Source organism: Neovison vison, chromosome 8 (assembly GCF_020171115.1).
Source record: "Neovison vison isolate M4711 chromosome 8, ASM_NN_V1, whole genome shotgun sequence".
Classification (NCBI taxonomy): Eukaryota; Metazoa; Chordata; class Mammalia; order Carnivora; family Mustelidae; genus Neogale; species Neogale vison.
The window spans coordinates 103,685,227-103,705,943 of NC_058098.1; the positions used below are offsets into that span (position 1 = coordinate 103,685,227).

The window sequence follows — 20,717 nt, forward strand, 5'->3', positions numbered from 1 at the left end:
CAGACAAAGACCCCATCAAAAAGGAGAATTACAAACCAATATCCTTAATGAACATGGATGCAAAAATTCTCACCAAAATATTAGCCAATAGGATTCAACAGTACCTTAAAAGGATTATTCACCACCACCAAGTGGGATTTATTCCTGGGCTGCAAGTATGCTTCAACATCCACATCAATCAATGTGATACAATACACTAATAAAAGAAAGAACTATATGATACTCTCAATAGATGCTGAAAAAAGCATTTGACAAAGTACAACATCGCTTCTTGATCAAAACTCTTCACAGTGTAGAGATCCAACATACTTCAATATCATCAAAGCCTTCTATGAAAAACCCACAGTGAATATCATTCTCAATGGGGAGAAACTAAAAGCTTTTTCCCTAAGGTCAGAAACATCGCAGGGCTGTCCACTATCACCACTGCTCTTCAACATAGTACTAGAAGTCCTAGCCTCAGCTATCAGACAACAAAAAGAAATAAAAGGCATCTGAATTGGCAAAGAAGAAGTCAAACTCTCAATCTTTGCAGATGATATGATACTTTGTGTGGAAAATCTGAAAACGTCTGCTCCAAAACTGCTAGAACTCATACAAGAATTCAGTAAAGTGTCAAGATATAAAATCAATGCACAGAAATCAGTTGCATTTCTGTATACCAACAGCAAGGCAGAAAAAAGAGAAATTAAGGACTCGATTCCATTTACAATTGCACCCAAAACCATAAGATACCTAGGAATAAACCTAACCAAAGAGGCAAAGAATCTGTACTCAGAAAAAGAAATTGAGGACCACACAAAGAAATGGAAAAACATTCCATGCTCATGGACTGGAAGAACAAATATTGTGAAAACATCGATGCTACCTAAAGCAATCTACATTTTTAATGCAATCCCTATCAAAATACCTATTTTTTTTTCAAAGACATGGAACAAATAACACTAAAACTTGTAAGGAACCAGAAAAGACCCTGAATAGCCAGAGGAATGTTGAAAAAGAAAACCAAAGTTGGCGGCATCACAATTTCAGACTTTAAGCTCTATTACAAAGCTGTCATCATTAAGACAGTATGGCACTGGCACAAAAACAGACACACAGATCCAAGAACAGAATAGAGAGCCGAGAAATAGACCCTCTACTCTATGGTCAACTAATCTTCGACAAAATTGGAAAAAATGTCCAATGTTATAAAGACAGCCTCTTCAACAAATGGTGTTGGGAAAATTGGACAGCCACATGCAGAAGAATGAAACCGCACCATATCCTTACACCGCACACAAAAATAGACTCAAAATGGATGAAAGACCTCAATGTGAGACAGGAATCCATCAAAATCCTTGAGGAGAACACAGGCAGTAACCTCTTTGACCTCAGCCACAGCAACTTCTTCCTAGAAACATCACCAAAGGCAAGGGAAGCCATGGCAAACATGAACTATTAGGATTTCATCAAGATCAAAAGCTTTTGCACAGCAAAGGAAACAGTCAACAAAACCAAAAGACAACTGATAGAATGGAAGAAGATATTTGCAAGTGACAAATCAGACAAAGCGCTAGTATCCAAAATCTATAGGAACTTCTGAAACTCAACACGCAAAGAACAAAGAATCCAAACAAGAAACGGGCAGAAGACATGAATAGACATTTCTGCAGAGAAGACATCCAAATAGCCAACAGACACGTGAAAAAGTGCTCCACATCAGTCAGCATCAGGGAAATACAAATCAAAACCACAGTGAGCTACCACCTCACACCAGTCAGAATGGTTAAAATTAACCAGTCAGGAAAGGATAGATGTTAGCAAGGATGCAGACAAAGGATCCTACACTGTTGGTGGGAGTGCAAGCTGGTGCAGGCACTCTGGAAAACAGTATAGGTTCCTCAAAAAGTTGAAAATAGAGCTACCCTACAACTCAGCAATCCCACTACTGGGTATTTACCCTAAGGATACAAATGTAGGGATCCAGAGGGGCTCGTGCACCCAAATGTTTTATAGCAGCAAGTTCCACAATAGCCAAACTACGGGAAGAACCTACATGTCCATCAACAGATGAATGGATAAAGAAGATGTGGTATATATACACAATGGAATACTATGCAGCCATCAAAAAGACCGAAATCTTGCCACTTGCAACAACATGGATGGAACTAAAGGGTATTATGCTTAGCAAAATAAGTCAATCAGATAAAGACAATTATCATATGATCTCCCTGATATGAGGAATTTGAGAGGCAAGGCAGGGGGTCGTCGGGGGAAGGAGGGGGAGATGAAACAAGATAGTATCAGGAAGGAGACAAACCATAAGAGACAAACTCCTAATCTCATGAAACAAACTGAAGGTTGCTAGGAGGTGGGAGGGTAGGGATAGGGTGGTTGGGTTATGGACACTGGGGAGGGTATGTGCTATGGTGAGTGCTGTGAAATGTGTTAAGGCTGGTGATGCACAGACCTGTACCCCTGGGGCAAATAATACATTGTATATTAATTAAAAATTTGCTTTGCTATTTAGTGAGGAGTAAGAATAATATCTTGTTTTTCATTATTCTACTTTCAGGAAGAAAAGGAGGTGGCCAAACCAAGTGTTAATATTCATTCATATCTGACTGTTTGTTCTATAGGGGGTGGGGCATGGAGCAAGGGGTGAAAGAAGGGAAAGGGGAGTATAGACCCAGTAAGACTTGCTGCATCCCGTGAGAACTATGGCACTGTCGATAGAAGTAGCACTCTTGGCAGTGTGTACCTAGGAGTGTAGTTTTGTGTTTTCCGTTTGTTCACTATGACTGATGTGAGCTCCGTGGTATGTTTTTATGTCTAGCCTCCCTTTCTCCATTTTTCTGGTAGAGTATATGCCCCACTCCCAATCTCTTCCTTTTGGAATTACAGCCCCTTCCTCATTCCATGAAATTTTGGTAAGACCCCCTTACCTTCAGAGATGGGCAAGTGACTCAGCCCTGGCCAAAGGCAGCAAGCACTCCATCACCTAGCCACTGGAATTGGTCCAAGGAACAGTTACACAGATCATGTTAGGTGAATGAGAATTCTTCCTTAAGCTTTAGTATATAGAGATGCTAGGATTGGAGGAGGAATTTCTCTTTCCTTTGGAATGACTGGTTAAGATACTGTATGTCTGTAGCTGTCTGTGGCCTTATCACTGACACTCAACCCATTCCCCCAACCACTTGGAAGAAGTGCATCTGCCATAGGAAAGAAAGAAACAACCAAGCATGTACTAGAGAGAAAACATTAGATCCATTCATCCTGAGACCCATGTGACTTACGTTCTCTTTTTTCCAGTGTATGAGCCAACAGATTTCTTTTCTTTGATTAGCTGGTTTGAGTTAGCTAATTCTGCCTGCCATCAACAGAGTCTTTACATTAAAGATATGATTCCTTCCTCACTCCAGCAAACTATACTTACAGAGATGCTTATTAGAAACTCGTAAAGAAAAGTGGACCTTGACCTGTGCACATCAGTTGGAGGAAAAAGGCAGAAATTGCCTCCTAAGAGAATAATGGACATTAGTCAAGGGCCATCTGTATAGACTGTCTGTGCACAAACATATCTATTATCGCTTTTTTCATTAGAGGCTGAATAAATGGAGAGAAAAAAAAAACACAGAGGCTGAGTAAATAGGGGAGAAAAACATACTGAAGGATAAAGGATAGAAAACATCATCTGGAAGATACAGACCTGCCCTCTGCAAACCACCTGCTAAACACACAAAAATCAACATTGTTTGGCATCTGAGGTAGGGCAGAAGACCCAGTCTGTAGAAAGAAAAAGCCAGAATCTGAGAACAGGCTGACATGTAAATACAGAGGATGCCATGAGATGCATAAGAATTAAAACTGTCAAGGAAACTAAAAATACCACAGCAGAATTAAGAACTACTCTGGAGACTTAAAGACTTGGACTGATATATAGATTATCACACGTGTGATATAGAGGACAATAAACTTTCCAGAATGGAGACTAAAACGTCCAAAAATAGGGGTGCCTGGGTGGCTGAGACCGCTAAGTGTCTGCCTTTGGCTCAGATCATGACCCTAGGGTCCTGGGATCGAGCCCTGCATGGGGCTCCCTGGTCAGAAGCAGCATCATTCACAATAGCTGAGCCGTGGAAGCAATCCAAGTGTCCATTGACAGGTGATAAGCAAAAAAATGATATATACATACAATGGAGTATTGTTCAGCCTTAAAAAGGAAGGGAATTCTGCAATATGCTACAACATGGGTGAAACTTGAAGACACAACACTAAGTGAAATAAGCCAGTCACATAAAGACATGCACAATATAATGCTATTTATATGAGTTATTTTAAGTGGTCAAAATTCTAAAACCAGAAAGTAGAATGGTATTTGCCAAGGGCTGGGGAAAGGGAGGAATGAGGAGTTACTGTTTAATGGGTAAAGGGTATCAGTTTTAAGAGATGAGAAGAATTATGGAGTTGGATGATGGTGATGGTTGCACAGCATAATTAATGTATTTAATTCCACTGAGCTGCATAGTTAGACAGTTTTTGAAGAATCAAATTGTACATGGATTTTTGACTGTGTGATCGAGAGGGGCAATGCCCCTTACCCCAACATTGTTCAAAGGTCACCTGTACCGTGCCTTTCCATTGAGCACATTTTACCAATCCCATCTTCAACATAAAAATTTCCCTTTTTTGACAGTTGCCATTATTTCTATAAGTAAACTGTGCTGCAAATTATTTTCTGAGAATTTGAGTCTTCACCATTCTGTCTCTTCCCACCTTTACAGTACAAAGAGACCAACACTTTAATCAACACCATACTTGAGGTCCAGCCAAGGTCATCTTCTGGTGGAGAGGGGAAAAGCAATGATGAAATTGTCCAAGAACTTGTTGCTTCAGTCCAGACCAGAGTTCCAGGTAATAAATTATCCCTGGCATCTGTATATCATGGGACTTTTAGGAATAAACTCAAAAAGCTGAGTGATGAGCAGGTATCCAAATCTGCTTTATTACACACACTTTTCTTTATGTAGAGAGCACTTCTGACCTGGAGCTCTCCATAGAAGCCTTGAGCATCTCAACAAGCCAACTGCCAGAAGCATTAGGAGCAAGTTGGTTTCTAAGCCTATGAAAGTTAACTAGTCTTTTTTCTGAGCTTCCTTATACCTCTAGACCTGTCCTCCCCAAGACAAAACCCACTAGCCACATGTGGCTATTTAAACTTAAATATAAATAAGTAAAATTTAAAATTCATTTCCTCAGTTGCACCAGCCACATTTTGAGTGCTACCATATCAGACAACACAGAAGACATTTCCATTATTGTAAAGTGTTCCATTAGACAGCTCTGCCTAGAATCTGTGTCATTTTTTCCTAGATTCAAGAGAAATGGCTAAATTATTATTACCTTGCTTTCTGGTGAGTTAAGGAATTTTTTTTAAGATTTTATTTATTTATTTGACAGAGATCACAAGTAGGCAGAGAGGCAGGCAGAGGGAAAGCGAAGCAGGCTCCCTGCTGAGCAGAGAGCCCGATGTGGGGCTCGATCCCAGGACCCTGGGATCATGACCTGAGCCGAAAGCAGAGGCTTTAACCCACTGAGCCACCCAGGCGCCCCGAGTTAAGGAATCTTGCCAAAAGATCAGCAATCTACTCTCACACTTTTCTTAGAATGACTAAAGATTTACACTTCCTAGTCTGGTGTAAAAGTAAACTGTGTTTCTCTCTCTACTCACAACACTCTTGACATAAAATGTGTGGGCTTCAATTCTCCACCTCTCTGGACACCAACTAGGTATCGTACAATCCAATTTTGACACTAACCAGAGTTAGCGCAGACCCCACAGGTTAAGGGCGCAATCCCATAAGACTGTCCTCCACTTTAGATGCCAATCTCAAGTTCCAAGTTGTGACCTATACTTCTGACTAACTGGCAATAATTTGGGGGTTCCCACAACCCCTTTCTTAGGTTTATAATTTGCTAGAATGGCCCACAGAACTCAAGAAAACACATTTACCAGTTTATTATATAAAAAAAGGTACAGATAAACAACCACAAAAAGAGGTACATAGGCCACAATCTAGAAGAGTCTCAAGAGCAGGAGCTTCCATGGAGTCAAGGTACACCACCCTCCTCCTACACAGAAGCTCTCCAAACCCCTTCAGTAAGGGTCTTTATGGAGGCTTCATTATTAGGCATAATAGACTAAGTCATTAGCCACTAGTGATTGATTCAACTTCTAGCCCTTCTCTTCTCCAAGAAGTCAGAGGAGAAAGCTGAAAGTTCTAAAAGTCTAATCACATGGCTGATTCCCCTGACAACGAGCCCTCCACCCTTCAAGGCTTTCCAAAGCCACATCCTTAACAAAGACTCTCCTTTCACCTTTAACACTCAAAAGCTATTTCAGAGCCAGGGTCAAAGCCAAATATAAAAAATGATGCTCCTATCACTCCTTTTACTTAGGAAATTACAAGGGTTTGGGGGGCTCTAGCCAGGAGGAACCAGGGACAAAGACCAAAATAGATACTTATTATATCACTGTACCACAGACAGAGTCTTGCCAATCCTCCAAGACCCCCCCACCCCCAGAAGAAAAGGCCTGTGTGACCTCAGAAGCCAGTCATCTCCCAAAACAGGCCCTCAACAGAATGCCTCCTGAGCAGAGGGTTCTGTTGGTCGTGAAGCAAACTGAGTCAGTTAGTTTAGGAGGTGATTTTAAGCAAACAGAAGATGGAGGGCTGGGTGGAAAAGGGAGGCATTGGCAGATGGCCAGCTGGAAAGCCATGTACTTGGTTCAGAGAGTTCTACTGACACCTAGGAGAGTTTTCTCTCTTAGCTTAATAAAGCACATATTTTCAGTGTGAAATAAATATGCCATCTGCTAAGGCAAAGGGGACAGGGATGTGACTGTTCAGTAAGAGAACTGAGGGTTTGGAGAGGGGCTGATAGGGGACTGGGGCTGATAGGGGACTGGGATGTGTAAGCACAGCACTGCGGATGACCTGAGACTAGACTGACCCGCACCACTGTGTGAATGTTCTAGAGCAGTGAAAATGCAAATTCACAAGGAATTCGGTATGTGGACTTCAGAGCCACTCACTGACTAACACTTTACTCAGACATAGAGGCAAAATGCTGGGCCTTCATTTTTATACAGCTTCTGTAAGCCTCCATTTGCTAGACTGTAGGGAAAACGAAGAGCAAAACTTTCCACCCAGCCTGAGCTACAGGCCTAAAAACAGTCAGTTCCTTTGAACAGTGCTCAGGAACAAGAGAGATGCTGCATCTGCCTCTTTCCTCGCTCCCCACCCCCAGCCACCCCCTCGTCTCTGAGAGGCAATGCCTGTGGGCAGGGAAGAGGGAGGCTTACATACACCTGGCAGAGAAAACTCAGGGTTCCTGGCACCTCTGGTCCCAGGGATGGCCCTTACCTACCAGGTAGCTGCTGGTCCTGCCGGCATTTGCCACTGAGGTCTGTGCGCGGCCGGACTCCCACTCAGTCGAGGCCCGCGGCAGAAGTCGGCTTTGTAAGAGTTAAGCTAAGCACATGACAAGGGCAGTGCTATGAGGACCGCAGTCCATGACGATCAGTCTGAGGAATCAGCTGTGTGTGTTTCAGAAACACTAGAAATGGAGAGTGCGTTGGAGAGCCTTTTCGTCAGGGATCCTCAAGGACGCCTTAACTCCCTGACTACGGTGCTCGGACAAGAAGTGGACCGCTTTAACAAGCTACTGAAGCTGATACACGTATGAGCGCTCCCTGCTGGCACTGCCTGCAGGCAACACAGCTTTCTAGAGAAGTGTAGCCTCATAAGAATACTCCGTTTCCACCACCTCAGCATTTCCATTTGGATTTGCTAACAACTCTCCAAACACAACTTGGCTAAAATGGAATCGGCCCCCATCCAAGGAATCCGTTGCCCTTCTCTGATTAGGCCTCCATCAGTCTGTGACACTGCAGGTCCCAGTGTCCCCATTATCCTAATTTACATCCCTGAAGTGAGCATTCACTCAGACATTTGATCAAGGACTGAAGCACTGAATTATGGGAGATTCAGCACGTGTTCCTGATGTCCAGTTTGCATGTAATAACACAGTCTTTATGACAACTATAAAAACCAGAGTTTCTCCAAGTTGGGCCACAAAATGCCCGCATTAGAATCGGCTATGCAACACATTTGAAATGCAGGTTCCCCGATCCCACTCCAGACCTACTGAGTTAGAATTCCCTGAGAAATTTTAAATAACCTCCCCCACCCCCAGATGATTTCACTGCCACTAAAATTTGAGGACAACTATTTGGACCTTTGCCTTATGCTCCAGAATACTTTCTGGATGGCCTTGGATTTATAATGATGGCTGAAGGCCTCCCTGGTTTCTCTGTGTGTAACTTTGATAAGGGAAGTTCAAAAGCTATTAGAGACCAAATACAGAGCATTCACTGGGTAAGTTTTGCTGCCCAGCAAGACCCAAATACCTAGCACAAAGTCAAGGCTTGGTGATACGATTGGGAAGGACAACTGGGGTAAGTCTTTTAAAGCCAAAGACTCTCTCCTATTAGAAAAACAGTCTCCCGGTGTTACTAGTTGGCAGGTAATACTTTGGCTTGTGGGTTAGAGGGGTACGGGTCAGCTGAACGTGCAAAGCCCTCACCTTGGGACCGTGGCTCTTGTCAGCTCTACACCAGTGTCACGGGCCAGGGGGCCAGCCCAGCCCTTAATGCCTTGTACACGGAAAGAGCCAGGCTAGAGACTAAACTGCTAGGATAAATACCTCTAAATACAATGACCAAAAGAAGATAAAAATTCACTTCCCTCTCAGCTAACAGCCCAGAGGAAGCCCTATGGGGGCAGGGAGTCCATCTTGCTCTGTGAGCTCATCTAGGGACCCCAGCTGGAGGGTCGGCTCTTCCAGCCTCAACAGCTAGCCTGCGTCTCTGGGCCTAAAGTGGCTGCTCCTACTGTCCCCTTTGCCAGCCAGTGGGACAGGGGAAAGAGAGGGCTGGGAGAAAGCAGGTTCCTCATAAAAATGTGACCCAGAAATTACATACATCATTTTTTTTCTTGCACCCCATTAGCCAAAATTTGGTCACATGGCTGTGCCCCAGCTTTGAGGGTGGTGGGCAGTGTAGTCTCCATATTGGATTGCTGTGCCCAGCTAAAAGGAAGGGGGGACTCTTGTTCAGAGGACGGACAAGCTGCTCATGTCTTGCCTCCTCTACATCATGCCCTTTCATCTACTTGAAGACGGACAAATGCAAATGTCGCTTCCTCCAAAAAGTCTTCCTGACACACCAGCCTGTCCCTCCACCATCAGATAACTTGGGAGCCCCTCTTCAGCGCCCCATCATTTTAGATGTCTGTGTCTATCACTGTGCCTACCACATTACTTCGTAATTACCCCTCCATGAACATGGGTCCCCTGGGAGACAATGAACTTCTGGAAGAGAGGGAAACTAGGATATTAGTCATTTTTGTTTCCCTAGCCCCCGACACACACTAAATCTTCATGAATATTTGAATGAGCGAGTGAATGAGTGTGGCTATCAAGTCTCCCTGTGGCCACTTCTTGTCAAACACTGTCTCCCAATAATGGCAGGATTCACCTACAGGAAGCAGAAGAGGGCAGAATCCAGGAAGAAGCAGGCTGCAAGGCCATCGGGAACCAAGGCAGAGTGCTCCTATCTGAGGGAGGGGTAGTGGCCCCTCACCGCCTGCCTCCCCCATCCTGACCCCTGCTTGGCCCTGCTTTGCCCTGAGTCTGGCCGAGACCCTTCACTTCATCCAGGGAATAGCAAGGCAGCACCAAGGTGGCACTAAGAAAGGCCAAGGAAGGTGGCAGCACCTGCAGGACCCATTCTCCTCCTTCTAGTGACAGAACTGTGAGCCAGGGCCATTCCTGGGAGAGACGAGGCCAGCCTGTTAGTCAGGCTTCTAGCCACAGAGAACATTTTGAAATTATGCTTTCACTGAACATGGTGCCTGCATTAACTACCTCCTTTGGGAGAATTGGCTGCAAGGTGACCTCTATTTTCAGCAGACCTGGAAGACCCTAGCTGCCTAATCCCCCCCTTCTCCCCATAACTTAAGCATTCTCCCAGCATTTTATGTAAGTCTCCCGCTCCTTTTTCCATTTTCAGTATCTAAGGTAGAATACCGCCTTGGCTCTGGCTGAAAGTCTCCTTGCTCTCCGACGCTGCCAAGGGCTCCTCACGTCCCAAGGGCAGATCTAACCTAAACTCTTCTTTTTCATACCACTGCCTCTTGTGGAGAGAGATGGCGTGCTGGGGAGTAACTGTGAGGGAAGGGAAGGCTGACCAACCTTGTTCATCCACATATGGCCTATCTCCAGAGCTGTATGGTCCTGGACCAATATAAATTTGGCCTCTAACGTCTTTCTATAATATCTTTCCGGTAGATGGCAGTAGTTTTCACAAAACGGGAACCCATGCTGGCCGTACCCGTCCTCAAGCCCAGCCTTCATCTTTAGCCAGGCAGCAAGTGCTGCCCTGTCCTTCCCACGGCCGCTGCCAGCCCAGCATCTCCCAGGACTGCTGTCTGCCTCTGACTTTTGTTGGGGTGAGGGGAGGGTAAGGGGCATGCCTTAAGGAAGTGTTTCCAGTTCAAGGAGACTCTCTGGTACCTGCTAAAAGATTAGTCTCATCTAAGAATCTTCCCTCTCTATGACCTCAGAGGCCATGGGCAGCCTCAGGGCAGAATTAGCGGGGACACGAGGTAGTTCCCACCACCACCCCCACACTTCCCAACTAACCAACCATCAGGCCCGTTTCTCCTTTAGCCTGGAGGAGAGCTGTTCAGTGGCAGTTCTTGAAATCACTTCTCGAGGCTTCAGGGGTATTTCTCTACTTTCCCCTCTCTCCACTTCACTGGGTTCTGCTATTAACCACCAGAACTGTCCCCCACCACAGGTCTTACACCCCTATGGTCACATGTTGTAAAAATACTCGAAAGACTGGAGGGTTTGGCCCAGCAGGGAGGGGGGAACCCAGCAAGTTGTCCCTTCAGCCCAATGTAGTACCTGCTGCCACAAACGAGTGGCACTCACACTTGATAATTACATCTGTGAAATGCACCTCCCCATTCCTGTTCTTTCAGACTTCTCTGGAAACACTCAACAAAGCTATTGCTGGCTTTGTGGTGATGTCTGAGGAGATGGAGAAGGTCTATAACAGTTTCCTCAACAACCAGGTTCCTTCTCTGTGGTCCAGCACAGCCTACCCGTCCCTGAAGCCACTAGGATCATGGGTCAAAGATCTCATCCTAAGGACTGCATTTGTGGACGTAAGAAAATTCATTGCTTTGGGGTTTGATGAACACAGTAGGCCTCAAAGTCCTTAGGAAGCCCTAGCGAACTGAAACACTAACAACCGATGAAGGATCATCTGAGCCCAAAGAGACAGAAACTTCCAGAATGGCATCAATTTGAAAGTCATGCTGATCATAATGTACTTTGCCCTTGGCCCTAATTGCCACATGCCCTTTTAGTTTCAGATCTAATTCATGGGACCCCGCTATGAGGTACAGAACCAATCTGACATGGGTCCAAAGTGCCAGGTGTGACCTTGCTGTGGTCTCTCCTCTTCCACACCCCCTGAAATAACCAGTTTCTGGATTTATGCTCAGGCTGTTGGGTGAGGAAAGGGAACATACAGGCAGTGAGAATGAGACTGGTGACTAACAGGCTGGTCGAGATTCAGTCTCCTGAGAGGCCCTCCAAAATCTGACTTTGATTTAAATGACAAACTCCATTTTAGAAAAACAATACATGATGGTGTGATGTTTCTCCTTTAGTTGTGGCTCAAAAGGGGGCAGCCTAAGTCCTTCTGGATCTCCGGTTTCTTCTTTCCTCAAGGATTTCTAACAGGTAACCAACCATGCTTTCCCAAGAAAAATCCCACAGAAAAGACCATGATCGGTTACAAGCTGGGTTTCTAGGAGCCGGGGAGAAGGCCTGGCTGCTAATGACCTAACTGCATGGCTGACTATAGGGCAGTTCGGTGAGGCCCTGCTCTTCCACTCTGACTCGGAGGAAGGATGGCAGAAACAGCAGATGCTCCCCTAAACCTAATCCCTGCCCCTCTCTGTTGTGCAAGTGTGCCCTGCTGCTGTAAATATCCACAGCATGCCCCAGTCCCATGTGCTTAAAGGCACCACCTGCTCCAACCCCACCTCAGCGCAGCTTCCTTCCCGCTAACAAATACTCCTCCCAGCAGCCCTCAAGGACTCCAGCTAGCGGGCCCAGCCTTATATACAGCCCATATAAAACAAGCTGAGCAGGACTTTGAAGTTAGAGAGATGGGGCTCTGGAATTCCTGCACTGGCTTATCTCCCTCGATGCAGAGCAGTGCCCTTGAGACTTGGCCTTCCTCCCTCTCTTCCCAGCCCTGCCATGGCTCCATCCCTCCCAACATCACTGCAGGCTTCCAGTCTGATGAGCTAATTTGGAGTAAGGCATTAATGGTTGAGACTTCTCGCTGGAGTGGAAGCTCTCAAATGCTAGAGCAGCCTGGCGGAGGCAAGCAGAGAAGTGGCAGTGTTGTTCAGAGGATCCAGCTTTCTGGTTTTCATATTTATAGGAACTCTTCAAAATCATGCTCGGAAATACAATTTGCCTATAGATGAGCTGAGTTTCAAATACAACATGATTCCCATCTACCGGGATCAAGCTGCAGTTACAGAAGCTGCCAAGACAGTGCAGTTTGGACAAGAATTGCCCATGGACTTGGAGGTACTGTCCCCTGACTACTGTTACAGCAAAGCAGCCCTGTCCCAAGGCCATCTGAGATCTCAGCCATCCTTCCCTAGCCCCCTCTCCCACTGTCTCCCACATGCAGGAGCACAAGAAGCAGACAAGATTCACAGCCCTCAGACAAACTCCCCAAGCAAGCAGTGCCTAGATGGAACTGCCCAGATTAGCCTGATTTGTAGAGATGTTCTTTAAAGTAACACTGTCTATTTCTTTAGATTCCTATGGCAACTTTCTCCTTTTTAACAGAGAAAGAGGTTAAATATGAGGGTTTTAACAAGATGTTAAAAACAAGGGTTTCAGAATCAGGCAGGCCTGACTCTAAATTCTGACCTTCCCCTTTGCCAGCTAAGTACGCTAGAGCAATGACCAGGGTGTCTGCATCTCAGCTTTCTCATCCCTAAGATGGGGCCGCCACCGGCCTCAGAGCAGTGATGCGGTAAGAATGAACCGGCACAGAATGCTCCCACAATCAAGAACTACTATTACAGGCTGAGGCTATCAGCCGTTCACTGAGCTGCCCCCTAGCGGAAGTGATGTACCAACTTCATACATTATATAACCACAAATACACAGCATAACTTACAGGAGTGCACTAGAGAAGCAGTTTAAACTTCTTGCCTACATAGTTTACTCCTTCTAGAGCAGAAGTTCTCAACGTGTGATTCCAATACCAGGAGCTTGGGCATCACCTGGGAACCTACTAGAAATGCAAATTCCAAGGACCCATTCCGGATCTACTGAATCAGAAACTCTGGGCTGGGACCCAGAAATCTGTACTGTGACAAGTTCTACATGGGGTTCTTGGCCCACTAAAGTTTGAGAACCATGGCTCTAGAGTATCAGTGATTCTCAAACTTGACTGACAGTTAGGATCACCTGTGGAAACTTCTTAAACATCCCAGTGCCCAGATTACCCGCTAGTCACATCAGAATCACCCGTTTCATTAGGCACCATTATTTTCCAAAGCTCCCCTGGTGATTTGAGTGTACAGCCAGGGATGAGAACCACTGCTGCCAATGTGAGCTGCCCAGCTTCGATGTGCTAAGGAGATAGCGGCGGGGACTGGAGCTCTGTGTACCAGTGAGCCGTATAAATATAATGCCCTATTTGTGCCACAAAATCAAACATTTGCTTCCAGATGGCTTTTTCCAAGAAAGTGTTCACGCACCAATCAACAGAATTGTGGTGAATGGCTTTACTAAACTTTCTTAACATATCCTGGCATCAGTTAGTAGAAGTTGCTCCTGGATAATTCTGTCGTCATCCACCCCACTCAGATCTGACTGATCTACTCTGCTCACACGAGCAAAAACTTAAAAAGACAAACTGAGCCAATATGCATGGCTTACTTATGAAATACTGTAACATCCCATGCCTCTTAATTGCCTATATTTAAAATGACAATAAAAAGAGTTACACTTTTAAGGAAATTTGAGCATCAAAATGTTTTTCAAAGGAAAGAGAAAATAAATTGAGAGTTGCACTCCTCATTATTTTCAGCCCCTTCTTAGCCAGGAGGGTGTCCCAGGCCCATATCAGGAATAACCAAGGCCACGGGAAGGCATCCACATAAAAGCTCTCACTGAGGCCTTCCAGGGTGTCGGCCCTGCTCTGTGCCTGGCACATTTTTACCTGCCCCAGGAGGCTGACTCTGACAGATGGAAGCTTATGCTGACCACCAGGGCCTCTGTTCCTCTACCCGCCCCAACCCACACCACATCTCTGCCTGGACTGTGGGCCCTGGCGCGTGACACTGCCTTAGAATCCCTGCCTTCTCTGGAGATGGCCGGTCACATCATGGGCCCACCTCATGGTCCTCCCAGTGCCTGTCCCCCAGAGACTCCTTACGCAGCTTTATTTCTGTTACACACAAGCCACTGTCTGCCCATCTGCCACCTCTGTGCAGTTTAGGAAAACACACTCCCTCTGGGTGGATGCCCACATGGCTCCCACACATGGCCTGGCACGTGTATAGCAGGCTGGATTTCAGCCTCTCCTAAGGCAAAATGCACAAGTGTACACAGCAGCCCCCAAGACAGGAAGGCCCCCTCACCCCCTCCCCGAGCCTGCCCAGGAGACGAAGTTCAGGATGCTAAAAAGTAAAGACCAGCCAAAAAGAGCTTACAATTCTTTTGTTCATGATAAAAATATACTCCCTGTGTCCAAACACTCGGTCATCTGCCTGCAGGTGCAAAGCTTCAATTATCCCAAAGATAACTAGCTCCACAAATGGCCAGTGGCACTCAGTGTTTGAGGAAGGACAACATGGAAGCCTACAACTGGCCAAAATTATACACCAGGGGTGACATCCAGTCACGGGCCACTAAGGGCCAGGATCTTTCTCTGTCTCTCTCTTCCCCACCCGCTTTAAGAGAAACATGAAAAATCTAGAGTAATTTCTGAAAACAAAAAAGGAACTTTCCATTGGTGCTCTGTGTTATTAGAGATATAGAGTCTGTCTTTAGCAGGGCGCCCAGACCCCGGAAAGACCTTGCTAACCCAAACAACCCTCCTATCCCACCCACTTCCCATGAGAAGGAGAAAGTCAGGACATAATATAGGATAGTCTGAAGCCTATCAAAGGCTTCCCTATTAGAGATCTTGGTGGAATATGGAAAGTATGAGATTTGGTGTCAAACTGAGAAGGACGTCATTTTACCTTTCCAAGCCTCTGTATTTTCCTCTCCAGAATGTGAGTAATAATAGCAATCTGTAGAGTGGTTCTTAGAACTAACTGGTGAGGATGTGGGGCTCAGAAAACAGCCCACGGCAGCTAAGGCCCTTCTCCTCACCTTAAAACTTCTGTTCGTCTTTCAGTTGCCCTCTCCTCAGGATGGTGTTCTTGTTCATGGGATGTTCATGGATGCTTCTCGATGGGACAACACGGAGATGGTGATGGAGGATGCACTGCCAGGACAGATGAATCCAATGCTGCCCGTGGTGCATTTTGAACCTCAACAAAATTATGTGCCAAACCCGACACTTTACCACTCCCCACTTTATAAAACAGGGGCCCGGGCAGGAACGCTCTCAACCACAGGTAAGGATGTGCGAACACTGGCCCAGATGATGACAAAACACAAACTACAAAGTCAAAAAACAAACAAACAAAAAAAAAAACCACAACGTATACTATGCAAGGGGAGATCTTAAACCAATTAGCAAAGCTTAAAAGGAGGCCACTTATAACATATTAATTTATAAATGTTATAGATTCTCTTTCTTTAAACTCTGAGAATGGACTGACAGTATAAAACTAATACTTTCTTCTATTCTAATAAGTAGAAAATAGAACTTATTGAACAGTGACTTCTAATTTCAAAAAATGATGACCTGAGTACATACAAATATCTCTTGCTCACCAAAGCCAATGAGACTCATCATAGAAAATGGATTTGAAAATAAACCAAAAATGGAATGCCATGTTGAAGAAAGGGGAATCTGAGTGGGCCTGAAACTAAGACGTAGCCCTGAAAAAAGGAACCAAGTAGAAAGCTGTATTAACAGAGACTGAAGGGGCGCCTGGGTGGCTCAGTAAGTTAAAGCCTCTGCCTTCAGCCCAGGTCATGATCCCAGGGTCCTGGGATGGAGCCCCACATTAGACTCTCTGCTCAGCGGGGTGCCTGCTTCCCCCGCCCCGCCTGCCTCTCTGCCTACTTGTGATCTCTGTCAAATAAAATATTAAAAAAAAAAAAAAAAACAGAGACTGAAGATCTGCCCTATACAGAGTTAGGACACAGCTAAAGAGTGAGCAGGGAATGAGCTAAGGAAATCCCTCACAATACAGCACAATGAGATTTTAAAAAAAAAAAAAAGTGACATCATGAAAGGAGCCAAATTTTACATTTTCTGGAAAGGAGAAATCTTTCCAATCTGGAAGGAGAAAGAGGATGAAAGAGAGATAATAATGGCTGATAACTTTCCAGAACTGAAGAAACACTGTTTTCAAAGTGGCCACACCATTGAACACTTCCACTAGCAGGATGTAAGGGTTCCAGTTCCTCCACATCCTCATGACCACTTAGGATAATCAGTCCTTGTAATTTTAGATGTCAGATAAGTGGACAATAGAATATAGAATAGAATATAGTGGTATCTTCTTGTGGTTTTACTTTGCATTTCCCTAAGGACCATCTTTTCTGGTACTTATTTGTATCTTCTTTGATGAACTGTCTGTTCAAGTCTTTTACCTATTTTGTAAAAGTCATTTGTCTTATTATTGGCTAAAATTCCAATAGGAACTCTGTCTTCTCAGCAAGAGGAACCAAGAAAAGATAGTAATTAAAATGATGTTGCAGACAACCCTCTCAGGTCCTCTCCCTCCTTGGGAGCTTTGTACTATCACTTTGCTATCACTAAATAGACCTTGTTTTGTGCCTGGGTGGCTCAGTCAGTTAAGCATGTCCCTTAGGCACAGAGACCCAGAGTCTTGGATCCAGCCCGCATCGGGCTCTCTGCCCAGCAGAGAGTCTGCTTCTCCCTCTCCCTCTGTGCGTGCTCGCTCTCTTTCTCTCTCTCTTCCTCTCTTATACTCTCAAATAAAATAAAATACATTATAAAATAGATCAGGAAGAGAGAAATTCTTCCACAAATGGTGCTTGGACAATTGGTTTTACCAAACTTAGACCCTATGTCATACTATATACAAAAATTAAATCATCAATGGATTCCTTACACTTAATCATCACTAAATCTTAAAATTATTATTAACTGGAGGAGCAAGATGGTGGACGAGTAGACATAAATATCATCGGGTCCCAGGAGTTCAGCTAGTTATCAAACCATTCTGAACACCTACAAACTCAACAGGAAATTGAAGACAAGAAGAGCAGCAACTCTAGGAACAGAAAAGCAACCACTTTCTGGAAGGTAGAACGTGTGTAGAACTGAACCCAAGGCAACATATGGAAAGAGAGACTGCTGAGGGAGGGGCTGGCTCCCAGCAAGCAGTAGAGCAGTGGAGCACAAAATTGGAACTTTTAGAAGTCTGCTCCACTGAGGGACATCACTCTAGAGGCTAAACAGGGGGTGGAGAACTCAGGGAGAGTGTGGTCTCAGGACCCGTGGGGTCACAAAAAGACCAGGGGTGTCTAAAGGTGGCAGAGCTCCCAGGTATTGGAGCAGGGAAACTGGCTGCAAAGACAGAGCCGAGAGCCAAGTGAGCTCTCAGTTTGGGGCTACCTTAAACTATGATCCAAGGCACAGTAAGGCCACTGCTTTTTGAGCAAGACCCCACAGGTGGCAGATTCAGAAGAGACACCCTTCCCCCTTCCTCCTCTGGGAGGAGCAGCACAGGAGCGTGCTGCAGGAATCTGCTGGGTTTGGAGACTCCAAACAGGGCCATGTGCTAGAGATAGAAACTCAGTCACAGGTTGGGTAAGCTCGGAATGTGGCCAGAGACCAGGGAGATGGGAGTGATTGCTTTCCTCGAGGGTGCACTGAGGAGTGGGGCCCCGAGCTCTCAGCTCCTACAGTGGCTAGAGACTGGGAGGCCGCCATCCTCATTCCTTCCTCCAAATCTGTACAGAAAGCATTCAGGGAACAAAAGCTACCAAGAACAAACCCAAGCATCCCCTGGCAAGGGTGATGCAGTTCTGCCTTAGGCAAAGACATTTGAGAATCACTGCAACAGGAATCTCTCCCAAAGGACCAACAAGAACATCCAGCCAAGACCAAGTTCACCCATCATTGAGAATTGCAAAACATCAGAGCTACAGGAATACACCACAAAGAATTCATGGCTTTTTCCCCCATGATTCTTTAGTCCTTCAAAGTTAAATTTCTTAAATTTCATTTTTTCTTATTTTATTTTTTTAATTTTTCCTCTTCCCTATCTTAACCTTTCTATCTTTTTTTTTAAAGATTTTATTTATTTATTTGACAGAGATCACAAGTAGGAAGAGAGGCAGGCAGAGAGAAAGGAGGAAGCAGGCTCCCCACTGAGCAGAGAGCCCCATGCGGGGCTTGATCCCAGGACCCTGAGATGATGATCCAAGCCGAAGGCAGAGACTTTAACCCACTGAGTCACCCAGGTGCCCCTAAACTATTTTACCTTATCAATACCTTTTTTTAAAAATATTTTTAAATTTTCATTATTATGCTCATTTTTATCCCTTCATTGTATTTAACCTAGTTTTTTGTATACATATAGGTTTTTCTCTCTTTAAAATTTTGGGATACAGTTTCTTCTAACAGATCAAAATATACCTTAAATCTAGCCCATGGCTTTGTTCTAGTCTCCAGCCTGATCACATTCTTTCCTCTTTTTCTTTTTTCCTTTTTTCAAACAACTTCCTATCTTATCAATTCCTTTTTTAGAGCCTTATTTAATTTTCATCTTTACGGTCATATTCTATCCCTTCATCGTGTATACCCTTATTTTTGTGTGTGTAAGTTTTTCTTTCTTTAAAATTTTGGGAGACAGTTTCTTGTAACAAACGAAAATACACCCAAAATCAAGTGTGTGGCACTGTTCTATTCACTAGTGTGTGTGTGTGTATAATATTTTTAAAATATATATCTATTTTTTTTTCTCTTTTCCTTTCACCTCCTTGCCCCCTGGTTTTGGGTCTCCTCCAATTTGGTTAGTGTATATTTTTCTGGGGCCTTTGCTCCCTTTTAGTATTTTGTTCTCTCATTCATCTATTTTTACCTGGATAAAGCAACAAGATGGAAAAACTCACCTCAAAAAAAAAAAAAAAAAAAAGAACAAGAGGCAGTACCATGGCTATGGACCTAATCAATTCGAACGTTAGTAATGTGTCAGAACCAGAGTTCAGAATGACAATTATCAAGGTGCTAGCTGGGCTCAAAAAAAGCATGGAATATGTGGGGTTTTTTTAAGGCAATAAATAAATAAATAAATAAATAAAAATGAAAAAAAAAAAAAGCATGGAAGATACTAGAGAATCACTTTCTGGAGAAATAAAATCCCTTTCTGAAGAAATAAAAGAACTAAAATCTAACCAAGTTGAAATTTTAAAAAGCTATTAATGAGGTGGAGTAAAAAAATGGGAGGTTCTTACGCCTAGGATGAATGAGGCAAGGGAGAGAATTAGTGATATAGAAGACCAAATGATGGAGAATAAAGAAGCTGAGCAAGAGAGAGAAACAACTACTGGACCTCGAGGGGAGAATTCAAGAGATAAGTGATACCACAAGATGAAACAATATCAGAATATTTGGGATCCCCAGGCTGCCTCGGTGGTTCAGTGGGTTAAGTGATGACCAGAGGGACATCACAGATATATTTAGAACATTCCATCCCAAAGCAACAAAATACGCATCCTTTCTTGATCAAAGATAAAAATCTTTGCCTTTGGTTTAGGTCATGATCTCAGGGTCCTGGGATCAAGGCCCACATGAGGCTCCCTGCTCAGCAGAGATCCTGCTTCCCCCTCTCTCTATGTCTGCCTCTCTAACTACTTGTGATCTCTCTGTCAAATAAATCAAATCTTTTTTTTTTAATGTACAATTTGGTGACATTTAAAAAAAAAAAAAAGACGAATTGGGATCCTAGAAGAAGAAAGGGGCAGAAGGTATATTGGAGCAAATGATAGCAGAGAATTTCCCTAATTTGGCAAAGGGAACAAGCATCAAAATCCAGGAGGCACAGAGAAACCCTCCTCAAAATTGATAAAAATAGGTCCACACCCTGTCATCTAATAGTAAAACTTAAAAGTCTCAGTAACAAAGAGAAGATCTTGAAAGCAACTTGGGACAAGAGGTCTGTAACATACAATGGTAGAAATATTAGATTGGCAGCAGACCTATCCACAGTGAACTGGAAGGCCAGAAAGGACTGACATGATCTACTCAGAGCACTAAATGAGAAAAATATGAAGCCAAGAATACTATATCCAGCTAGCCTATCATTGAAAATAGGAGAGATTAAAACCTTCCAGGACAAACAAAAACTAAAACAATTTGGAAACACCAAACCAGCCCTACAGGAAATACTGAAAGG

At 44.3% G+C, this 20,717-nt stretch overlaps 1 protein-coding gene across 1 annotated transcript in view; it reads left to right on the top strand.

Annotated features, from left to right (window-relative positions):
* DNAH6 (dynein axonemal heavy chain 6) overlaps positions 1 to 20,717 on the top strand; it is a 223,832-nt gene that overhangs the window by 198,553 nt on the left and 4,562 nt on the right. Inside the window, exons 70-75 of the mRNA XM_044261526.1 lie at positions 4,770 to 4,899; positions 7,601 to 7,728; positions 11,097 to 11,282; positions 11,793 to 11,865; positions 12,578 to 12,729; positions 15,569 to 15,791. Of these exons, the coding sequence (XP_044117461.1) occupies positions 4,770 to 4,899; positions 7,601 to 7,728; positions 11,097 to 11,282; positions 11,793 to 11,865; positions 12,578 to 12,729; positions 15,569 to 15,791 (892 nt within the window). The remainder of the gene's footprint in view (positions 1 to 4,769; positions 4,900 to 7,600; positions 7,729 to 11,096; positions 11,283 to 11,792; positions 11,866 to 12,577; positions 12,730 to 15,568; positions 15,792 to 20,717) is intronic.